Raw genomic sequence first — 24,470 nt, 5'->3', positions numbered from 1 at the left:
CATTATATGAACTCCACCAACATTGGTACTTGGATGGAATTTGAAATCTATTAGATTGAAAAACTAAAACATATATTCTAAGTATAAAAGAAAAAAGTAAACAAACTCTCAAATAGTCTATATTTTGTGAAAATTGAGTTGTGTCTAAACATTACATGCCTATTTCTTAGAATAACAAATACTGTCCGCCTTTCAAACTTTCATCAGACTTTATAACAACTCACTGTATACACATAAAGTGTTCACAATTGATAACTTAAGGATTTTATCCTTTCTCTGTTTCATGGACATGTGCATCCATATGCATAGCTTTAATTTTCTACCTTTCATTTTTACCAAAGATTATTTGTGTTAACAATTTAAATACAATTAACAGGTAGAAAATTATAATTAATTTCACCCAGTGTTTGGATAATTCCTATAGCAAAATACCTGTAGTTATGAACTTACTGAACAAACTACAAAACATGCAGTCTAAGTTATGTCAAGCCAACAAAAAAGCAACAACAACAAAAAACGTATTATCCATATTCACTTCATGAGGTTTCCATGCTTTGATGAACTTACGATTGGTAAATATTCCATTGCCTGGAAAGCACGCTGCCAATGTTAATGCAGCAACTATTAATAAACAGCAAGAATAGTCTGTAATGACTAAGATAGACATAAAAGACATATCGAGTAAACTTTCCCTTAAAATAGACAAAAATGAAACCCTAGATAGCAAAAATATAAAATGTTGCAGACTCAGATTTATTAAGACATGGAAATAAGTGGAAACAAGTGTGGTCAAATTTAATCAAATGTTTAAATTGTGTTAACAATCCAAGGATGTTCCTGTAAAATATTACTCTTAATAATCGGTTATTACCAATAAATGTATTAATTTCTTCTAAGCCCATGAATGTTAAATGTAATAATTTCAAAATTGATATTTAACTTATCATGGTATTGTTGACTTTTCTAAGTTTCACTGAAAAGGGAAATTGACACTTTTCCATGGATATCTTTTATGTGTGTGGAGTGCTTAGGTCGATACACCCCGTTGTAGCTTAAGCTAGGTCAATATGATGTCATCCCATCTTTAAACCGGGAGTTTTGCACTTACCGTTTTGTATTTTACGAGGTGTGTTCAAATATGAATGCAATAAGGTCAATATCTCGCTTTCAACCACGCTTTGCACGAACTGTGTATATGCAGCGCATAGCTTCAATTGATGCAACACATGTTTTATCAGTATAGTCCAGCTCAATTAAATCTACTTACTCGTGTATACTAAAGTTAAAATGGTTGGGAAAAAGTCTCCTTTCTCTGGCCAAATACGGTCGCTGTATTCTTGGTATACAGGCGAAAGACATATTAATGAAAAATGTCGTGTTTATGGGAACAATGGACTTTCTGTTTCTTCGTAACTTGTGGCAACGACTTAGTCACATGTGGCCATGACATGGTATCTCGTGTGCACGAGATATATAAAAACACACACATGTCACATCTGCACAATTAAAGTTTATACATAAAAGGTTTTTTCCAAATTCTCCGTATACAGCTTTATAGCTTTATTGCTAGAACTTTTCTTACTGCCTTAAATATGTTTGCAAAAGTTTATATGTATTTGATTTAAAAACATCCCCATACAGGGCTTGCATAGTTTAGAAAAGTGTCATCAAAATAATGAGATAATTGTTAAGAGATATTTAAATATGATATAACATTATTTTAGTATTCACCTGTTAACCAAAATGTTTATAATACGCAACTTGATTGTTAATCTTCTATAAAATTTCTAAATAACACCATATTATCAGAAAAGGGTTAAACAACTTTTTACCCCTTACTTTCTTTGTAATGTTTATTTCTCATTGACCGCTGGGATTTATCTATAATTTTGATGCAAGTGTACAACGTGACTAAGACATTTTACTGTTTCATTGATAACAGTACTAATAAACAGTATAAAATCTGGTCATATGATTTATTTTCTTAACAAAGTGAAATAAAATGGCTGCCATGTTTTTCCCGATTCAGCCTCTTATTTTCGAGGTTACACATTGAAAGGGCATCACCGAAGTGACACTGAAACCCATAAAATTTAGTTGTTGAGGGATTTTGTCGTTTGGTTGAATTGTAAATAAGGCAATTATCAATAATTATTGTAATGTGATTATGTGTCAAAATCGAACAAGCAGGCGATTAAAACACGAAACAAGGTTTATTTAACGATTTTAATCAGTGAAACATAACAGGTGTGTTAGAAAGATGGAGGATACCTTCGTTTTTCGTAAATGTACATTTTTAAAAGCCATGTGAAGAATATTTTGGATTGGATCAGATTTTACAGATCGTAAGCGTATATATGGTTTGTGGTTTGTGGTTATGGTTTTCTTAATCAAACACAGCTCAATGTATGTTTATGACTTGTAGATATTATGATTCATTTGCTGAAACAGTGAACTATAAATAAAATCTCAAGTACGCTAACAACTTAAACGGTAAAGACAGTTGCGTACTCTTGGTTCAATGTTGATACAGTTAGATTAGGTTTAATTTTTTAGATCATAACAGTATTTGTTCGGATTATAAACTAAACACATGTAACAAATAGGTCTTTAAGTAACAGTACAAATATCATCCTTTGTAAAAAATACTGTTAACCTCGGGATGATGTGTTTTCTCTGCTACCCACAAACCTATATGTTATTTAAATAATACAAAGCTCGAGAATTGACAAACAACAATTTATTCCATTTTCAAGGCGCAGTAAGTCTGATGAAATAAGCCGAAGACGAGTGCATATTGAGAAATCATATTTTCGTCTTTTCGAAGTTCCTAGTGTAGTCTTGCTTAAGGTTTGTTTAAAAATATATTCAAATAAAATCGATACTTGTCTAAACAGTTGTGCCCATTATTTTGGTTTGTGTATCTTTTTTTCCAAATTTCTTTGAAAGTGAAATAAGTATAATAAAAATAAAAGAATACTTTTGAGAAAAAAAAAACTAAATTTTTTCACATGCATTTTTGACCTTTAACATTCTTATTTGAGACAGGTAGGAAGGTAAAGCCCCTAGATGATTTGCATCAAATCAAAATTCAAATAGCCAAAGTTCTCCTTACTTAAAAAATTGTAGAGCCCTCAATTTGGCATTGACTTGCAAGTTGATGTATTTAATAAAAAGATAAAACCAATTATGTTATTTGGTTGTGATATTTGTTTTTTCCCCTCAAATTATCAAATTATAATATCTTAAAATGATACTCAATCTAAAACATCTTCACAATCATACATGATATGTGGAGAAATAGGGATGAAAACACTACACATTTATATTTATCCCGATTAATAACGATTAATTAATATTAATTAACGAGACTTACCTGAGGAAGTTGGAGTTTGAACGATATTTTATCAAGCGCAATCACTTTTGGGACCACACACTCACCCATTTTCCCTCCCTGTTAGATATGTTTGATTCATTATGCATTATCATCACTAGACCATGTTTAAAAAACTTGACATGATCTGATGATGGCTCTAAAGACTGACCAATGTTGCTGATAAGCCAGCTTCCTCACTATGTTTTATTTATATACAAACTGAGAGAAAGTTATTGATAACTTAGAAGTTATTTTTATTCGTTCACGCAAGTTTTGTCCAAAAAAAAAACAATAATGACAGTGTTGTTTTGCGTTTTGGATATACTGTTTGTTTAAGTTGCACCCACTTTAAAATCCATGAAAGTACAAACTGTCTATTTATTATTTGCCACAATTCTTAAATATTTAAGTTCTTAACTAGATCTTATCTTCAGAATTGATGGCCCAATAAACGAAATGAAATATTTGCAGTGTTTGAAATGCATTTACTGGAGGAGCACATATGCTATCGGTGATTTATAAATTTGCTCAAAAAATAGGGAATCCATGTTTTTGTTAAAATTGTCATCTTGAAACTCTTTATATTGCAAACATGTAAATATTTAAAGAGTCTTGTTACATCTAAATACCGCTATTATTTTATATCGCTGACCAGAACATTTCAACATTTTGATAAAAATGTACATATTTGCATCGATGAATGTGTGTTAATAATCAGAGTGTAGATTAACGGCTCTATTTATACAGCATAACTTACAAAATTGAACACTGAAATACAGTTTAACAATATTAGATGATTCTTATAATGTGTAAATGTTCGTGCAACTTAAAGTACAAAATAACATTTCATTGAAAGTAAAGTTCATCATCAGTATATTAAATTGCATAATTTTATGCACCTTTAAAGTTACATTAAATAAATATGTAAAAAAAATTGCCGTCGGCCTAAAAATCAAACCTTCTACAGTTTCATTAACCTGTTTAACAGTATTGTTGTAAATCTCATCACATATTGTTCATGAATTAAGATTTTAAACGGAAAACCCAACGGTAACACTAAAGTTCGTATACGAATTTTAACATGCAAATGAACACAGCAAATATGATATTTTCTTGTGCAAACACACTTTAACCGTTTTAGCTTCACGGTGCACTAAGCCTGTGGTTCAGTGAAAGTAATTATCTCGTAAAAAGATTAAATTTGTTTGAAAATATCCGTTACAATGCGGAAATATACCGTTAAATTAGGACTGCTACTTATAGTCATGTTTGTTGATTCAAGACTGATGTACGGATGATCCGAAGGCGGAGTTTCTCATGCAAACAGAAATTGTACATCCCATTTCGCCACAATAAGGTTACCCATTTTTATGCTTATAAAACTCATTTTGGTTGTCTGGACACCAAAATAAGATCTGGAGTCGATATAAAACCCAATTTATTAATGAAATGTCTCTATTTAGTTTTTTTAATGACATTTATTAAATGTAGCTTTAAATACAGAAATATGTTTAAGAATATAATTAAACAATATCAAAAAATAACTGTATGTGCGTATACATGCATTTTTCAACAAGACATTTAAGTATGGCTTACTAGTATTATATATTTCAATAGTCTGTATAGGTGGATGTATGTAATAATTCCACCTCATGTACAAAATGTTATACAGTGCATGCAAATAATAAACTAGTAGTATTCCCTTTTGTTCAAGAGTAGGGTATCTATATTTTCATATTGATATAGATTTTCGACAGTTCGGCATGTTGTTCGTCCTTGCCTCTAGACACATTCTTTTCGGTTTCATTAACATCTTGTTTCTCTTTCGTAGAATGAAGCTGACTGTACTGGTTTAAGTCTTTTCGATCATCTGCTAGTTTCTCATATGTTACTGGAATGCCATTATTTTCTTCTATATCTGGAATTTAAGTGTTTTCTTCTGAATTTAAACCTGGCACAAATCGGCATTTAAACACATTTGGTACATATTACTTATCAAATAATAAAGGATATGCGAAATATGAAGGCACATGACTTGTGTTATTTCATTTATTCAAAAAAATAACTTCTTATTTGGCCAGTACTTTTGCCTCACCTTCAATACATTTACTGCTTCCATTGATTGTGTTTTCCGAGTTTTTCACATTCAATCCGATCTTTTCATATTCGTTGTTATTACTATTTTGTTGAGAATTTGCACCTAATAAGCAGGAAAAAATGAATGATAATATTCAAATGATAAGAAATAATTGGGTGTAGTGTAAGTGAAAATATCAAAACAATGTGTGAAATAATTATAATAATAATAATAATTGTGTTTTAATATTATCAGTCTGCATCTAATCAAAGTGTTTATTTATGTTTCAAACAATCAGTCAAATGGTTAACAATTTTATAAGACCGTTATTCTGTTGACACTTTTCAATAAGTTCAATGCTTTTAAATAAGGAATTTGTAAGCTTCAATAGTTTGATTTAAAGACAGACAAGTGATGCACTTATTATCACTTTCAAATTGTGAACACGTTATAAAACTTGATAATATCCTGCCTGATACGTTGTGATATGAATTGTTTACATCCGTGTCTGGTCCGTAATGATTTCTCCTTAAAGCGGATAATTATTTCATAATAATTGGTCATTTATGCAGAGGAAAAATACACAAAAAAGGAACAAACTTAAACATGCGTTCTAAATATGTTTATTTTTTCTAAAAGGTTTGAAACTAAATTCATTTATTAAGCTTAGTTTTGCATTTCTACAATTTCAACACAATCATACAACAAAGTTCACATATACATGTATTACCTTCTTCTGTACCAAATTACACCAAAGACGGTCACGATCGTTGCAAGCAATAATACAACTATAATTATTGTTAACCCAACATATGACATGTACATGTTTGGTTTTTTGACATAATCGTGAAATAAGTTACCGCTCTTATTATTTACATGATTTGACATAATATACTATTATTATACCTCTAATACCAATATTTACCTAACGTATACATGTCCGTTAAAAGAACAAGGAAGTTATAAGATATCAGAGCATGTTTGTAAATGTTTATTTAATGGTAGTTTATACGTAGGCTTATTTAAACAGACGACCGATACTTAAATTAAGTAAAGCATAATGGATTTTGATATTAATGTGATACTTTTTGTGTTTGTTGTTTGTGATGTCAATATCTTTTGCAACATCTTTTACATTAGAACGGGACGTTGACTTTCTATTAGCTTTATTCAGCTATATATGAATAGCAATTTTAAAATGATTAATGTGTTTAAAAAATATTGTGCGATCATCATTAATTTTTTCATGACGATGTGCAAGATTAACATTAACTCGGGACACGTTAGGGTCGTATCTTCTTTTTATTATATCGACGTGTTGTTAAGTTCATTATTTCTCAAAGTATTCTAAGTTTACCTCAATGCATCACCTATGCCGCTTGTTCCATTGTTTGAACACATCCTTGTACCATTCCTAATCATACTCGGAAAAGATGTTCGATATTGCAATCTCTAATCTAGAGACTCCAACCTATATTTTCAGAATATGATATATTAAGCCTTTAAACCATTTTCTCTTTAATAAATATCGTTTGCAAACAAAAACGTTTTCCTTAAGGAGAATCAAAAACAACAGGTTAACAGATAAACAAAATGCAATCATAGATTTACAAGTCATAGATATAATTAATGATAAAAATGTATCAGTTTATTTCAAATTATTCCTTTTCCATTTGCTTGGCGCTTTTTATGTATTATTGATCCATACATAAGCATTCGATTTTGTTTACGAATAATATTTAAAACTATAATTAAATGACTAGTTGTTTCGTCATTTATTTAATCGATAGGAATGTTTAGATTTTTAAATGAAAATAATTCTTCTCCACACATTAGTCAGCAGGCAATATCATTTGACTACACTGATTATAGATTTGAAGAAGAAGAAGAAAATAACTTGGAGGACAAAATTCATTTCCTGAGATGTACTTTGACGTGATGGAAGTTATCTATCAATGTCCTAAATAATGTTGTCATAGGAAACATATATTGCAACATGGTTTCAAAGACTTCTTGTATGATTATTTATTGTAACTTGTTTGTCAATTTATAAATCAACATGACACAATTGAAGCTAGCTGGAACGCTTCCTAACATTGACGAATTCAAAGTCCATGGCCGTGTTCTGACACACATTAGTGAAGAGTTAGTGATTTTAAGTCGCCGACTTTAACGTATCCTTATATCTTCAGTGTTGCATTGAACATAAAAAATGATTCAGTAAAACGAAAAAAAACCCATAAATTTTGAGTCAGTTAAACGAAGCACACGCTATATCAAATATGCAGCCTTAAAATGATACATTAACCGTAATGCTTCTGAGGTTTTACACGCACAAATCATCAGGAAGATACAAAGACATATTTAGTGATTGTATTTTAGAAAGGATATGTTTAATTTGTATGCAAACTGAGAGACGATTATTGACAACTTTTTAAACGCAGGACAAATATTTTTTTAAAAAGTGTATTTACGTATAATGTTAATTTAGTTGTAAAGGAAAGAAACCCTTAAAACAAAAAAAAAATTCTATCAAAGTGGCAAATAAAAACACCGCCAATGCTTTTGTAATTCACAAAAACGACTATACATCGTTAAATCATAAAAATATTATATTAAAGATTTGTTTTCCTGTTTGATAATCTTCATATCTGATAAAGAAAATAGTTCTATTCGTTCACGCAAGTTTTGTAAAAAAAACAATTATGACAGTTTTGTTTTGCATTTTGTTTAAATTGCACCTACTTCAAAATCCTTGAAAGAACGGACTGTTTATACTCGCTACAATTCTTAAATATATAAGTACTCAACCCGATCTTATGAATCCATACAGTGAATGACATATTTACAGTTTTTGAAATGAGCACATATGTATCGGTGATTCAAAAAAATTAAACTTGTCATATTGAAACTATTTATATTGCAAACATGTTTGTAAAGAGGTGTTGATATATTCAGACTCGTCTTGTCATATCTAAATACCGCAAATGTTTTAATAGTTGACCAGAACATTTCAACATTGATAAATTGTTGATATAAATGTACCTATTCGCAAAGATGAAATTCAATGTGTGTGAAGAGTATAGATTAACGGCTCTATTCATACAGCATTACTTACAAAATTCCACACTCAAAGATAGTTTAACAATATTACATGATTCTAATAATATGTAAATGTTCGTGGAAATTAAAACAAAAAATAGCATATCAATGAAAGTAAAGTTCATCTTCAGTATATTTAATTGCATAATTTTATGCACCTTTAAATACAAAAATATGTTTAAGAATATAATTAAACAATATCAAATAACTGTATGTGTATATACATGCATTTTTCAACAAGAAATTGAATTATTGCTAACTAGTACTATACTTCTATAGTCTGTGTGTCATGTACAAAATTTTATACAGTGCATGCAAAAAAATACAAGTAGCCTGCCTTTTTTCAAGAGTAAGGTATTTATATTTCCATATTGATATAGATTTTCGACAGTTCGGCATGTTGTTCGTCCTTGCCTCTAGACACATTCTTTTCGGTTTCATTACCATCTTGTTTCTCTTTCATAGAATATAGCTGACTGTAAAGGCTAAAGTTTTTTCGATCATCTGCTAGTTTCTCATATGTTACTGGAATGCCATTATTTTCTTCTATATCTGAAATTTAAGTGTTTTCTCCTGTATTTGAACCTGACACAAATATGGCACTTAAACACGAAACTCTTGCTATTGGTACACATTACCTATCAAACAATAAAGGAAATGAAAAATATGAAAGCACGTGACTTGTCTTATTTCATATAAGTAACTGCTTAATTGGCCACTATTTTTGCCTCACCTTCAATACATTTTCTGCTTCCATTGACTGTGTTTTCAGAGTCTTTCACATTCATTCCGATCTTTTCATATTCGTTGTCATTACTATTTTGTTGAGTATTTGCACCTAATGAGCAAGAAAAAATGAATGAAAATATTCAAATGTAGTGTAAGTGAAAATATCAAAACAATGTATGAAATAATAATAATGTTGATTGTGTTTTAATATTATCAGTCTGTATCTAATCAAAGTCTTGATTTATGTTTTAAAACAATCAGTCAAATGGTTAATAATTTTATGAGACCGTTATTCTGTTGACACTTTTTAACTAGTTTTATGCTTTTAATAAAGACATTATTTGTAAGCTTCAATAGTTTCATTTAAAAACAGACAAGTGATGCACTAATTATCATATTCAAATTGTTAACACGTTATGAAATTCCTTGATCATACCCTACCTGATACGTTTTGATATGAATTGTTAACATCCGTGTCTGGTCCTTTATAATCTCTTCTAAAAGCGGATAATTATTTCATTATAATGGATCATTTATGCAGAGGAAAAAAAAGAACACAGAAAAAAAGAACTAATTCATACATTAACATGCGTTCTAAATATGATTTTTGTCTCAAAAGTTTGAAACTAAATTTATTTATTAAGCTAAGTTTTAAATTTCTACAATTTTAATACAATCATACAACAAAATTCACATATTCATAGCTAAAAGTACGTATTACCTTCTTCTGTACCAAATAACACTAAAGACGGTCACGATCGTTGCAAACAATATTAAAACTATTGTTAACCCAACTATAAGCCCTGTATTGCCCTTAACATCGGACTGTGATGTCACCGCTGAAAGAAATCAGTGCAGATTTTGAAGAAAATATGTTAACTTATACTAAATAAAGTTTTGCAATCTAGGCATTTTTATGCATAAATGAAGCTTTTCTTCTACAAAAGCATGCCAACATGAACATAAATGTTTAATGTTTTTATATTGTTGATGAAAGGCGTTTTAGCAAGAATTAAAGGTCTTTACATATTAAGTCAATTTGTCATACAACGTTATAATTTTTCATAATTTATTTTTAGAGCAAAAATCAGAGTCCTTTATGATAACTTTTTGTCATTTTTAACATGGTGCTATTTATTTTTCATTTTCTTTATGCTCATAGTGTGTTATAATATACAAAAAAAACTTTGAATCTAAATAAAATATTCTTACTTACCGGTGTGTTCAATATAAAAATTGTGAATGTAGGATCCAACGGCGTTAGAAATAAAAAGCTTATATTCGCCAAAATCTTCCTTGGATGCTCGAATAATTGTCATCCCGAAATCCAAATTCGATTGATATATCCGTATATTGTTGCTTTCATTTACATTAGTCCATGATTTTCCGTCAAATTTTCTCCACAAGACACTGTAAGGTTTAGGGTAGGACAGTGCTGTGAAGTGAAGACTTATCGATGTATTTATTTCGGCAATAACACGATCCATTACCGGCACATAAGGGCTTGGCCTTGGAGAACCTACAAATCATGCATCGTAAATATTGTTGTAATAAAATGGCACTTGAAAAAAAATTGTATACTTTGATTTATTGTTTTCTTTCGGTAGTATGTTTCATTTTCCTCAATATGTTACCTTCATTTAAACTATTTTAAAGATCGAATTTTACTCTGAAAAATACATTAAAAAGTTCAGACCCATTTTTCACAAGCATTTTTTATAGAAAAATCAAAAGTGAAAGAGTCAAAGCATGCACTTTCCATCCCAGTTTCCAAACAAAATAAATGCTGAATAAAAGAATGTGTAAATCTTACTAACATTCTACAAAGATGGTGATTGTTTTCTCCGTATAACCTGAATTGTTGATTAGATTGGCACCTTTACATTTATAAACACCAAAATGAAGACAACTTGCTGTGAAATTGATAGAACATGTCGCATAGTTAGGTGAATATTTTATATGATGCTCCGTATCAGAATTATGTTCATTGTATATTTCACATGTGGGTGTAGGATTTCCTTCTATCTCACATTGTAGACCAACTGTTTCATTTTCTGTAACCGTCACAGAATCATGTGTGTTACTGTTCCAAACTGAATAGTTTAGGACATTAGCTTTGTCTGCAATCAAAAATAAACAAACAAAATCATGACTGTCAGGGTGGCCCTTAATTACCTACCTGTCTATATAAGCTCTCATTGACAAAATTTTGATTATAAATTGTAAAATATAATGTTGGTACAATGTTGCAGTCAAATTTATTGTATATGGTCAAAGTATCTTTAGTTAACTGCGACTCGAAAGATAAAAGGAAGGTCAGGTTAACACCAGAGCCAAGTATTATTTAACTGCATTGGCATATCAAATCGAATATGCTGTCCAGGATATAAGACTTTGTATAATTTAAGTTCATAACTAGTTAAAAATGTAATCGTTCAAAGATTGAATAAAAATGAAAAAAAAATTGAACGTTTTGAATTCAATAAACGTGATGTTTATACCCCTTGGTAATTTTACATTATGTGCCCATAGATATTTTCAAACATAATATAATGGATTAAATTGGAAAAAAATAAGAAAACATTATCTGAAAAAAAGATAAATAGTAAATTTTATAGACATGTTTAAAAGTTTTAAATAACTTTTTTTTTATAAATAAACTATTATTCAATGAAATTGAATCCTAGATTATAGTCCAGTTAAGCATTTCAATAGTTTTTAATAATTTACGTTTTTATGACACAATATCACATTTCCCGTAGCTTTAAATTAAGAATAAGAATGAAAACATCACTTAATTAGACTTATCAAAGAAACGTGTTCATAAACTTATATATACAAAACGTGAATTTAAACATAAAACACTTTTTAAAACTAACATTACCCATGAGTTTCTAGCTACATTAACATAATTCACTCACATAAAACATTGAGACGGATTGTTCTGCTCGTAACAGTCATTGTTTTATCACCAATTGTTGGAATGATTATATTCTGTAAAGTGCATGTATAATTTGTATCGTCAGCTCTTGAAACATTAGTTATAGTCAGTCGGCTATCTTTCCAATTCTTGGAATCACTTGGCCTAGTCCACGAAATATTTTGGTAACTTGGATTTCCCCTTTGAACTTGGCATGTAACATTCAGGTTTGACCCTTCCGGAATACTTACGTCTTCTAACGAAGAAATAGAAGACGGATCTGTAAACATGTTTTAATAGAATTTAATAAAACGATGATAAAAATTTGCAATACATAACTTAAAAGATGAACCGATGCAGGATGAAAGGGTTTGAAATATTACGTTACTCACCAATGAATATATTTGATTTTTACGGGTATATTGTATGTATTTTATACTTACACAATATTTCCAGATATATACTGGAGATGTTAAACCAATTTTCACTGTCACCAAAAGTGCGTTTCATCGTGTTACTCACATGACACGTGTAATTTCCGGTATAATTTCGGTTGATACTTGTCAATTGACGTATATTTCCTTGTAGTTTATCATTTGGACTTTCCCATGTGTATTTTGGAACAGGATTTCCTTCAGAAAAACATGTCATATTGATGTTGTCTCTTTCTTTCAATCGTATTGTTGCTGTTGTGACATTTATTTGTCTCGTTCCGTCCGAAATAGTGATAGTAGGAATATGTGGCGGATCTATGAATAAAATCATTATCAATTACAGTGGAAATATTTAATTAAAAAAAATACTGGCATTTGCGTAATTTTAATACTGTCGTTTAGAGCAAAGACATCTTATAGGTATATTAGAAAACAGTTTACAATTTCTTTAACACAGTATCTATAAAAGTAAAAGTAATACCATAAATACTAGGGATGTTCGGAAAATTCACAGACTTTTCATAAAATCCAAACGCGATACAGGATAATAAAAAAAGTATGTGCTTTTAATGTAAACATCATCGATAGGTACCATAACTACATTTATAGAATTGTAGATGGCCGTGTCACACGCCTGAGATTGGCCAAAGTAACAGCTACCGGGGCAACCCAAGATTTATATATTCTCTTTTAATGAATAAGTGCGACTGATTTTAGTTTTCGACTGTAGTATTTTTTAATCCGTAAAAATATGAATGGTCATTTTAATGACATCACTGTAAATTTGAATATTATTTCAACATAAGTAGCTTATGTAAACAACACACATAGGGCTACAGGTAGCTCATAGATTTTACGTCAAAATACCGTCATCAGACCGAACAGAACTTTGCAAAATGATAAAATTTTGTCAGAATCTGGGCAAAACACCAACCTAAAATTTCACAATTATAAAAAAGTCACAACATGCAAGTGCTGTTAGTTGTGCCCTGTTTTTAAAAAAGCACATACGAATATGAAGTACCAGTAGAAAAACAATAGAATGATAGTGGGAGAGGATAAAAAATAAAACATTTCGCTTTCCGTGGTTACGTCAATTCAGAGTGTCTTCGGAGATGGCCGACGTCTGACCGTTTGGGAGCTGGTGGAGATGTTTCACCTGGATGTTGCTACAGTTTTAGGAATTTGAATATCCAAATTAAACATGTCAAGGGTAAAGATGCATTTATGTTCATGTAAAATTTATTTGATAACAGTTGTAAACAAGTATGTATCGAATTTATAATTACTTTATCCAGATTATTCTGTAAGTATGCCGTTATAGGATTTTAACATCTGATGTACAGTTTTTTCCACATGTTTCACATGTTTAAAACGTGAATTATATGTAACTTACATACTCATATTATAATTTTCTGAGATAATAAAGTCATGGTTATTATTTAGTTCACACTAAATGCCCTCATAAATGACTCATAAAGGATCACAACAACATGCACAGGCGGAGCGAGTCACGGTCGTTATTTCACAAACCTCTAGAGAGGGCGACATGTTTCTTGTATTTTGTATTTAGAAATATAAAGGCCATGGATTAAGCGGTACCAACGTAGCCTCGAATGCAACGGCGCGTTTTATTTAAGCGTTTACTTTATTATGACGTCTCATTTAATTGCCGTTTGCATTGCGCCGGCGTTTAATAGGTGCATGTTCTAATTATTGATTTACATGTATATTTTTTAATTTATTTTCTTCGAAAATATACAATCATACTTGATGTAGAAAAGGTAGAAAATCTAACTCTGTTTTATAATAAAATAAAACACTACAGAGTAATAACAAAAGGCTACGTATTTTAACGAACATTACTCGTAGAAGAGGGTTTTTGCTCACAAGTTTACTTAGTAATTCAAATGTAAAGAACACTATAAAATAAGACATACACGGTTATAAGTTATGATTTAAATCTTGTTTCAATCAGCTAAACGCATGTCTATATGGTGTCATAGTTAAACTTACGAAAAACTCTGATTATAAATGAGGCGTATGTCGATCCTGTTCGACGTTCACCGACTGTTTCCTTCATTATGTTCATTGCATGGCATGTTTTGTTTGTGTCGGAGGTAATTGTAGTTATCTTTAAGATACCGTAGCCTTCATTACTGTCCCACCTGTAACTAGGTGGTGGATTTCCTGTTGCATGACAATGTATTGAAATCGAGTCTCCTGCTATAACGTCTATCATGTTTTGAGTACTGACCTTTGTTCCATTTGAAAACTCATATTTGAAATAAGGCTCCCTAGGTGGATCTGATAAAACAAATTTAATGTTATTGATATTCAATTTCCCCGCGTGTGCACGTTCCTTTTAAATTTGAATACGATAAAAATGATAGATAGCGGCGTACGTATTTTATGAATATATTATATTATTGAATAACCAAATGTGTATGTCTTAGATAATAAGGTCTAACCGAAATTAAATTAATTGAGAATGATTAACATTTGAAAAAGTAACGATAATAAAAACATTATGACAGTCATCTCAAAAATGAAAAAATGAAAAGATAGTAAGGGTTAAAAAGTGATACATACATAACACCTTTATTGTAACACCAGATTCATTACGTCGATCTAAGTATGTACCATTTTGTCTAACCATTCGATTTGTTGCAATGCATTTATACTTCCTGTCTTTTGTGTCATTAATTGTGACATTTAGTATTTGTATCGTTCTTTGCATGTCGGCAGGACCTGTCCATGAGTAGGTTGGGTGTGGTTTGCTTTTACTTTCGCATTTAACGTGGACGGTGTTGTTCAGTATAACGTTAATAACATTTGAAACGTCTGTATTGCTGATTGTTAATGTTGGTTTGTTTGGAGAGTCTTGAAAAATGTCAAAATATTTCATAAAGTTTATTATTGGCATTTATCATATAAGTCATACTGAAAATAAATTAAAGTACATTTTGCATTTTTTTTTAAATTATTTTGATACTATTATCACTTTAAAGCAGGAGGCTTATTTATCTTTCAATGACTAAAGACCGTGTGGTTACTAAGGAAAGTACAAATTTTACAAAATAATGATACAGTATGTTATTTGTCCGAAATGTTGTGAGAATAAAAACTTACAAAGAACATCAATCTGTATTGTCGTAGTTCGTGTTGTTCCAGACCAAGAATGATTTGAAATACAAGTACAAGATGATTGATCACGTAAACCTGACCATGTAACAGTGCTGGAAACGGTTTTGTCTCCAATGGTTGTCGATTCCGGTTTATTGTTATAGCACTTCCATGTCAAAGTAGCAAGTGGATTCCCACCATGTGTAGTACAAGACAACTTGCCAATTTCTGATTCTATCAGTGGATACTTTCCGCCGTTCTCGAATCCGGAAATAACAGGTGGCCTGTCCGGAGGGTCTTTGTTTTATTCCATAAAAATGCAATCATATATCAAATCATTCACATAAAGATCTTGAAACAGTTATGAGTTGTTATACACATATCATTAATAATAAGAGGTAAGTGATATTTAGCATTAATATCGCTCAACTGATTGTGAAGGCTCTACATGACAAGGAACAATTTGTATTCATACCCATTGATGAAACAGGTATTAGGTCAAAATTAAGGACATCTGATACAAATGCAACAGTGTTCAAAACTGGAATGATAAATTAAATAAGAATAAAAAAACAAGTCATCGGTTATTTTGGAAAATGAATGGTTACACTAGTTAAACATACAATAAATAATTTGACAGTCATTTGTTGATTAGGGCTGGCAATTGCAGCTATTGATGATAATCGTGTCTACGGAAGTCACTGATTACTTTGGAGAGAGCCATTGTTTGCTATCGAAGAACTACTTGCTATGCACAGTCGCTTGTTGCCGTGCAAGACAATGGCTTTTTTTAAAATGATAATAACTATGTAAGTCAAGCAGCTATCGAAAAACAGTTGTTGCTGTCGAAGTCACTGGTTGCTAGGAATAGTCAATTGACTTGTTAAAAATAGAAGCTACTAGTTGCTATTGAAAGTTTCAAGTTGCTTTGTAAGCCACTGGCCGTTTTGGATGCCAAATGTTGTTATTAGAGTTTATGTTTGCTATGACAAGCGAATGGTTTCAATGAATTGCACTTATTGCGTAGAAATTGAATAATTTTTGGAAGTCAGTGGTTATTCCTGGAAGTAAATGGTTGCGTAGGAAATGACTTTGAAACCAGTAGTAGAATAAGCAATTGATAAGTTAGGAAAGCCCGTGGTTGCTATGGAAATTCAATGATTGCTAAGGAAATCACTGTTTGCTATTGCAAATCAATGGTTGCTATGGAAATCACCTTTTCTTGTATACAGTCAATGGTTGCCTATTTGTTTTTGTCATTCTTAAAAATGAAATATTTTATCATTGTCGCTGCCTTTAACAAATAAATAAACTTCATAAAGATATTTCCCAACGTTCCTTTTTAAGTGTAAGCTATATTCCTATCATATCAATAATATCGCAGAGAATATATTCAAAAAGTGACTCACAAGCAATATTTAACGTCAATCTTTTGCTCTGATGGGCGCGGGTTTCGTTGTTTGTCCACGCTTCACAATTCAGCATCCATTCGTTTATTGATCTATTTGGATAAAATTGTAAGGTACTTTCAACAGATACAAGTCCAGCTCCGCTATAGATAATCTGTATTGATGAATTGACAGTAATTTTATATTTAACGTTATTGTTAGCTTCATAAAGAAACCAGCTTGCATTGGGTTGTGGTCGACCAGGTGATGTCTTACACTTGACTGTTTGTCGGGAATGCTCTTTTATGAAACTAGAACTTGGTTCAACCAAATGCAGCGACACGTTTACAACAGGAACTAAAATAGATACAAATTTACAATTACGGATTCATACAAGTTAATCAATCAACTATACATACAACAAAGTTAATTTCGCTTGACAAATAGTACTAGAACTGTGTCTAAAATCGATAAATGCTCCCTGGAAACAACTTTTGTTTCTTAAACAAAAGGCACTTCAAGCCAGGTGACAATTTTGAAGCACCAAATGCAAAAACAGACATTTGAGTCATTTTAGAGGCTTTTATTGTGAATATATTTTTATCCAAACCAAGTCATCAATAATAAAGCACAATTCACTAAGGAAACAAGATCTGAAAAATCATTTCATTTTAAAAGCATATTCACTAAAGGCAGTATAATTATATTGTTCCACCTGTTGTTGCATCTTAAATTTATAAAAGAACATTTGCATGTTTCTTGAGGGTCAAATATAAGGAGAAGTAAAAGTCATACACATTACGGTTATGTTCTAATTTGTGTTTACAATTTGTCAAAATTGATTACAAAGATATTGCCAGAAAAAGAACATTCAATAATTTGTATTGAGAGTTAAATGTCATTCGAAAGTCATAACCTCTACTTGAATATCTCAACCTGACTGTTTTATCACAGATGGCAAAATATAATTCGAATATATTGACACATTGGTGCGTGCACATACAATTTTCGGTCAGAACCTGATTAAATCTTGCCCGGCCCTTGTTCATTTCCAAGAACAAGAGTGGCACATCTCACTCTGTCATATATACATTCTCTACGTTAGCATTTGTTTAAAAAAATAAATGGTTTTAAAACGTCTAGACAAGCAAGGATACATAACCACTTTTTCAAACCCAAGCCCGTATCGGGCATACCTGTTTGCCTGTGTAATAAAACTAGTAACGATAAATTATTTAAATGTTATTTAATGGCATCTGTGTACTATGCAAAACTGTAAAACCTTCAGGGGTGAACTTTTGAATCCTTCATTATTTAAATACATATTTTCTGAAAATTTTCATGGAGGTTATTGCTATTCAAATATCTTGTTTTCCTTCTATTGGAAAAAAGGGAAACAAATTCGAAAATTCGCTGCAGTTAATCCATGGGCTAATTGATAATGTATAATGATTTGTAAAATTCTGGTGATTAAATACAGGTTGAATGATTATGTGGCATATGTTTACGACAACATTGTGTCACGCCCATTTCTTAAAAAGTGCCTACTTACTTTTTATTATGATTTGGAATATTTAACTAAAAGCATATCATGTTTCTTGCAAATATTTGCCAAATCCAATGGTATATATTAAACTTTAACTACTTACTTAAAGTTACCTTAGTACTTATTAAAAAATGCTACATCAAAAAAAGCTACAGCAAAAACATTCCAGTTCTAAACATCATGCGCATTAAATGAGGGCCCCATTTGAGACTCGCCGTTCTTATTGCCTTCTCTGAGTATAAATTACGTATTTTCGTTAACTTACTTGAACAGAACATTAAAGTACAAATATGCTTACAGTTCCATCACGATATGCGTATGAAATAGATCGGTCGACACTTGCTAAGGGTTATCGTCAATGAAACAGAAAACACTGTTTTTTTTTTTTTATTGTTGAAATTGTTTCCGAAAATTTGTTGGCCAAGTACTAATTCATTGTGGTGTTTTATTTCTTATCAAATTGTTTTATTTTATAATAAAATATATACAAAAAATACGCAAAAACTTCATATTCTTTGAAAATTTCCGCAAATTGAAGAATTATCGACACGTTTTTTCATTGTATTACAATCTACCTGGCCTCAATTTGCACAATTTTATGTTTTACTTACATAACATGATGATTAAAGTGTAATTGTTTGAACAATTCCTTAGAACAAATTCTTTTTCGTCGGATACATTAATGATAATGTATGTGTTATAAACAATTCGATTCGTTAAAGTTTTATAAAGTCTATTTCTGGTGTAACTTAATTTTTTTAAATATTTTTAAAATTTAGTCTAGCGGAAACAGAGTTTCTGGTAAAGAAACGTAAGGTTCACGGTAACTTATCATTCATAAATTTTCGTTGGCGAACTGATTTGGATCTTTTAATCGTGGTCAAATTAAATTGCGACTTATTTTAATCAAATGATACATCCATCGAACAACTACCACCGTTGGTCTTTTATTGTATTCTTTTTAGCTTCAAACACTTACGTTTTCCTATAAACAAGTTAACTTTTAAGAATGTAGACGATTTATTTTTCGAAAACGAAATCAAAATTCTGTATAGTAAAAGTGTTTTATCATGATTTCAAAGAAATATAAGATATTACTATTTCTATTACATCTTGTAATTTAAAAAATTAAAGATAAATCGCTTTGGCAATTATTCAAGAAGAGGAGAGAAATCTTATATAAGTAAACGACATGTGATTTGGTTTTTGTTGCGTTAATATGTAGATTTCAGCAATACATATAAGGGTTCAGAATTTATAGGTGAAGCGTATTTTCGAAGTGCACAATTTTGAGTAAGCTATGTTATATTTGAAGTATAATTGAACAAATTTATCAGAATGCCATTCCACCTTCCATAATTCCATCAACTGATTAAATGTCCATTTACAAGATAAATCAATCAATGTTTGCTTGATAACTGACAGTAAGGATTGCTCCAGGCACCCTATCAAAGCATTTTATCTGACACATTTATAATATGGTTATTTAAAGAATACGTTCTGGCTCCTGTGGATTTAATAAGCCAGGATCTCTCAAATCTCTTAACGCACGAGATACTTTTCTAGCAAACTTCTTTCTTGAGAGTAAAAAAACTTATAGATCAAAATGCTTTGGTTCCTTGAACGATGACCAGAATTCACATTTTATATACCTGCTTTTATTTAGAGTTAATTGATATAATCAGACTTGAAAACCAATTACAAATACGTCACCAATGTTATTCCGTTTCACACTAATAAACAATAAACAATCATATATTTTTGGCTGGGCGTATGTGTAATTATGACAATTTATGAAATACATGTAATTGTTTGAAATAATAATAATGTTTCGTGTTTAGGAATGGTTTGTATTATACGGTTCTTATACAATGGGTCATTAAGAATGTTACATGTCAGGAAAGTTGACATGTTTTCTTTTGAACAGATTAAAGCCACTGAAAATTTTTTATCCAGATGGCAAAATGAAAAAAAAAAACAAATACAATTTCAAGTAAACGGTAGATACTGATCTGGTTAGGTTCAATGTGTGAATCCATTATTATTTACATCTTAATTCACGACAGAATGTTGCCAAAGCGTGCATATATCGTGTTTTTCCTTTGCATAATGCAGTGACCAGTATAATTAAGAGAAGATAATTCATTAGACATGGTCACGTGTCACTTCAGTGATCCGAAAACGTCCCGACATCGTATATCAATATTTGTCATAGAGTAGACCCTATCATATTTCAAGCTAGAGTTTAAATCGATTGTCCTGTACAAATACGTGGTACAAGAAAAAAAAAACAGATAAAAGAATTCCGTAGTATAATAAAAGAAAATATTTCCCGTTGGCAGAAATGCGAAATGTTTATTTTCCGAGCAGTAATATTAAAATATGAATTTTTGAACTGTCATTTCGATTTCTGTCTATTTTATTGAAGAAAAAATTTGAAATATTTGTGAAACCTAGCTTTTCTGTTATTTTCTGGAGTTCAGCTGCTTTAATGCAAACTATATTATTTATAACACTAAGTAAAGTTTACTTTCAAAGGAAATAGAAAGGTTTACTATCCAAAGAGACAAATGACATATGCTGGAATATCAAAAGAGGAATTGCTCTTGCAATGTAGCGTACTATGATGCAGAAGATGACTCTTTACAGCAGAATCTGCTACATATGTGAAACACATATATGTAGAAACACATATTGAATGTTTCATAAGGCTGATGACGTTGTTACCAATACTATTTAAACATCCCAATAAAAAGATGCTCTTTTCTGTGTTTGTGTTTTTATGTGTGTATATAATTTATTATATATTTTTCAAATTCTATTTCTTCAGTTTAAACATCATTTCAATGAATTTTAATAGTGGTATTGGCAGCCAAATCCACATATGGACAACTTTAATTTGTTGTGGCTTGCTTTGTCCAATAATGGTAAATCAATGCATTTATGTATGATTCCACAAATACAATTATTTACTGCATGTGTTTAAAACATCCTTAAGCCAACTATAAATATTGCCCAGTCATCATAAAAAATTAAACAAGTTTACAAAGAAGCATTCGGTGTTTTTTGGGGTTTTTTTGTTTAGTTTTTACTATGAGTTATAATTTAATCGTTCAAAAGTTCTGTTTGGTCAAATCACATTTGTGAATAATAACAGTATATCGGCTATATCCGTCAGTTTCTAGACAAGCTGTAATTAGAAATAGGTTTTGAAAAGTCAAAGGACTAGCAAAATAGTGCTTTTTGACACTGTAGCTCTAGTGTTAACTGTCGTTTTTTTTGTTGTTTTTTTCTCGAAACATGCAATCGAAACCCTTTATGCAGAAAATAATAATGAATGTATACAGAAAATGATTTACAGTTAAAAACGCAATGAATTGTTCGTAATGAAATGTAATGTTAATTATATTTTCTGATTTTTCCTGCTACCTTATAATTCATCTCAATATCAATTTTTCGTATCTTTAAGCGGAGCATGCGCATAACAATTTTTGAAGACTGGATGTAATGATTTTATGATCTAAATAAGATTTATGAACTTTAATCTTATACGCAAAGATGGTTGCCACGAGCAATCATTCTCAACACTATTGAATGATTTTTGAGAGATCTTATGACACCTCCAATAACATGATATAAAAGGATTACAAAAGATAAAATATTAAAAAGCTAAATAGATTTTTTTATGTTTATTTCCAGAAAAAAACATAACTCGAAATCTAAAAACTCATTCTTAATAGTATCAACAATATGTATTGATACCAAATTGTTATACATGTATAAAAGGACCACCCCCTCCCCAACTTACTTAATTAAGAAACATATTATGAATGGCCATAAAATATCGGTACCATATGTACTGTCACTCCACTTGCCACACCTGTTCTTTCTCTACAAATACCAGTAAGATCCACATTATGCTTATTTACCTGATTTTGATACAAATGATATGTTGATACTTTTTATATGAATACCCCTATACACACGTATGTTGCTTGGCATTTAGAGTTTCGACTTTTTATACCTATAAACAATTTGATAGGTTTAAAGTGAAGTTCCTTTGCTTTCAAATTGTTTATATATCCAACTGATACATTCTATGACTTCATTTACAGTGTAGTCATAAGCACGATTCCGCTTCTTTGCTTTATAAATCCGATGCCTTAAATGTTTACACGGTAGTCTTAAAGACATTCCTTACTAAAGGCATTTAAGTGCGACAGAAGAATGTGTTATTTCCACAATGAAATAGCGTAAAACCGTTTCGTTTGGCAATTAATATTTACTACTTCTCTGAAACTTGTTTTTACCTCCATTGACATAAGGCCGCTATCAAGCTTATCAAGTTATTTTTGATCTTTTAAGTAAAGTTGTTATGTCAAAGACTTAAAGCTTTAAAAAGCTACTAATATGCTTATTTCGAATATTATCTTACCTCAACGAGCTCAATATCGATCCATTTTATCTTAAATCAATCCTGTATTTTTTAAATCAAAAGCAGTTCGGAAATGCAAAATTCTAAATCAGCCCAGATGTAGATTTCATACAATTCGAAACAATTTCAAAAGATTTAGATTTATTTATATTTAAAGCTCTGGCGGCTTGAACAGAACAAAACCATTTGAACAATTTCTGCAAAGGACAACCTGACCAGTTTTATCAACATTTATCAAGTGGTTAAGCAGCAGATATCATTTACAGTGCTGGATGAGTCGCGTGCTATACAATGGCATCATTCTAGCGCATTTTATTAATAAACCGACTTAAAATGACGTCATTTTTGCGTATTTAAGAATGAAACTGCATGCTTAGGATGACTTAATTTCGCAATTATGAATAAAGTTGTAACATATTACACTGTTGTATTGCTTTATTGTGGTAAATTATTTAAGATATGATGGAATATTTGACATATGTCTGCGGTTCGGATCGGAATATCCGTCCATGGGAACATGCTCATAAGCGGCAACTTGGCAAGCCTCTTTTTCCACCCAATATGCGGGTCCCTCGGGATGAATATTTCGATCCAAACCGCGACATATGACAGATATTATTAATCAAATTCTGTTTTCTAAGGAGGAGATGTCCTTGAAAAATGTTTTATCTCTTTTAATATCTGATGGTCATCTTGTTCAACGGACTTAAACCATTTTAATTATATAGATATTGAACCATCTTAAGGCCCCGTTTCTGTTTAGTTATTTCACTTAATAAGAAAGTGTTATATTTACACTTGACGATTTGAATGTATAACTAAGACGACTATTAAAAATCTCTTAACTTTCAACTGAGTAAACATTGATATATAAGCAATAAAGGTTTCATATTCAATAATTATTTCGTATAGGTTTTTGGACTCGGAAAATTAAAGCTGGGTTAGATTCGAAATTAAAGTAATTTTAAATAAATTTTTTGAATTGGAAAAATAAAAGAAAGAATTGATAAGATTGGCTCACATTGGATCCAATCATAATTGATATGGGAAAATCACATCATGCAAACAATGATATATATTTAAACCATAATTCATTTCAATTTTGATATATTTTGTAAATATTATACGAGGGCTGTTCGTAGACAAGGCTATAAAATCATTATAAGCAGTCATCTCAATAATTATGATGATTGAATATTTTGTTAATTAAAAGTATTTATCTGCTACATATTTCTAAATTAAAAAACATGATAAAAGAAATATTAGCAAAACGTCGATAACCATGGCAACATGATCAAAGAATCACGGAGCACATTGATTTCATGACGATTGCTATT

At 30.6% G+C, this 24,470-nt stretch overlaps 2 protein-coding genes across 2 annotated transcripts; both read right to left on the bottom strand.

Moving 5' to 3' along the window:
- Positions 1-4,686: 4,686 nt before the first annotated feature.
- On the bottom strand, positions 4,687-10,797 carry LOC132719530 (uncharacterized). Its single transcript, XM_060703306.1, has 5 exons — positions 10,501-10,797; positions 10,006-10,123; positions 9,726-9,781; positions 5,472-5,576; positions 4,687-5,294 (listed from the first exon to the last, which is right to left on the bottom strand). Exons 1-5 carry the CDS (start codon positions 10,769-10,771, stop codon positions 5,101-5,103), a joined length of 744 nt encoding a protein of 247 aa, XP_060559289.1. The 5' UTR covers positions 10,772-10,797; the 3' UTR covers positions 4,687-5,100.
- A 299-nt stretch (positions 10,798-11,096) lies between these two features.
- On the bottom strand, positions 11,097-17,557 carry LOC132719528 (hemicentin-1-like). Its single transcript, XM_060703304.1, has 7 exons — positions 17,174-17,557; positions 15,771-16,061; positions 15,231-15,521; positions 14,655-14,945; positions 12,648-12,953; positions 12,206-12,484; positions 11,097-11,404 (listed from the first exon to the last, which is right to left on the bottom strand). The coding sequence occupies exons 1-7, from the start codon at positions 17,247-17,249 to the stop codon at positions 11,097-11,099; spliced, it is 1,842 nt and encodes a 613-aa protein (XP_060559287.1). The 5' UTR covers positions 17,250-17,557.
- Positions 17,558-24,470: the final 6,913 nt, after the last annotated feature.

This window comes from Ruditapes philippinarum, unplaced genomic scaffold, assembly GCF_026571515.1.
Source record: "Ruditapes philippinarum isolate M1 unplaced genomic scaffold, ASM2657151v2 ctg3778_1_1_1_1, whole genome shotgun sequence".
In the NCBI taxonomy this organism is placed as follows: Eukaryota; Metazoa; Mollusca; class Bivalvia; order Venerida; family Veneridae; genus Ruditapes; species Ruditapes philippinarum.
The sequence above is the reverse complement of the archived record's forward strand: the minus strand, read 5'-3'. Positions and strand labels throughout refer to the sequence as shown.

Coding starts and splice junctions, on each gene's coding strand:
- LOC132719530 (XM_060703306.1), bottom strand. CDS start 10,771: ATGGATCGTGTTATTGCCGAAATAAATACATCGATAAGTCTTCACTTC. Junction 9,782..10,005: donor GTTATTTGGTACAGAAGAAG/GTAATACGTACT, acceptor ATCCGCTTTTAG/AAGAGATTATAAAGGACCAG. Junction 5,577..9,725: donor TTCATATCAAAACGTATCAG/GTAGGGTATGAT, acceptor CCTGCTTATTAG/GTGCAAATTCTCAACAAAAT.
- LOC132719528 (XM_060703304.1), bottom strand. CDS start 17,249: ATGCTGAATTGTGAAGCGTGGACAAACAACGAAACCCGCGCCCATCAG. Junction 14,946..15,230: donor TGTTACAATAAAGGTGTTAT/GTATGTATCACT, acceptor TTGTTTTATCAG/ATCCACCTAGGGAGCCTTAT. Junction 12,485..12,647: donor TATATATCTGGAAATATTGT/GTAAGTATAAAA, acceptor ACATGTTTACAG/ATCCGTCTTCTATTTCTTCG.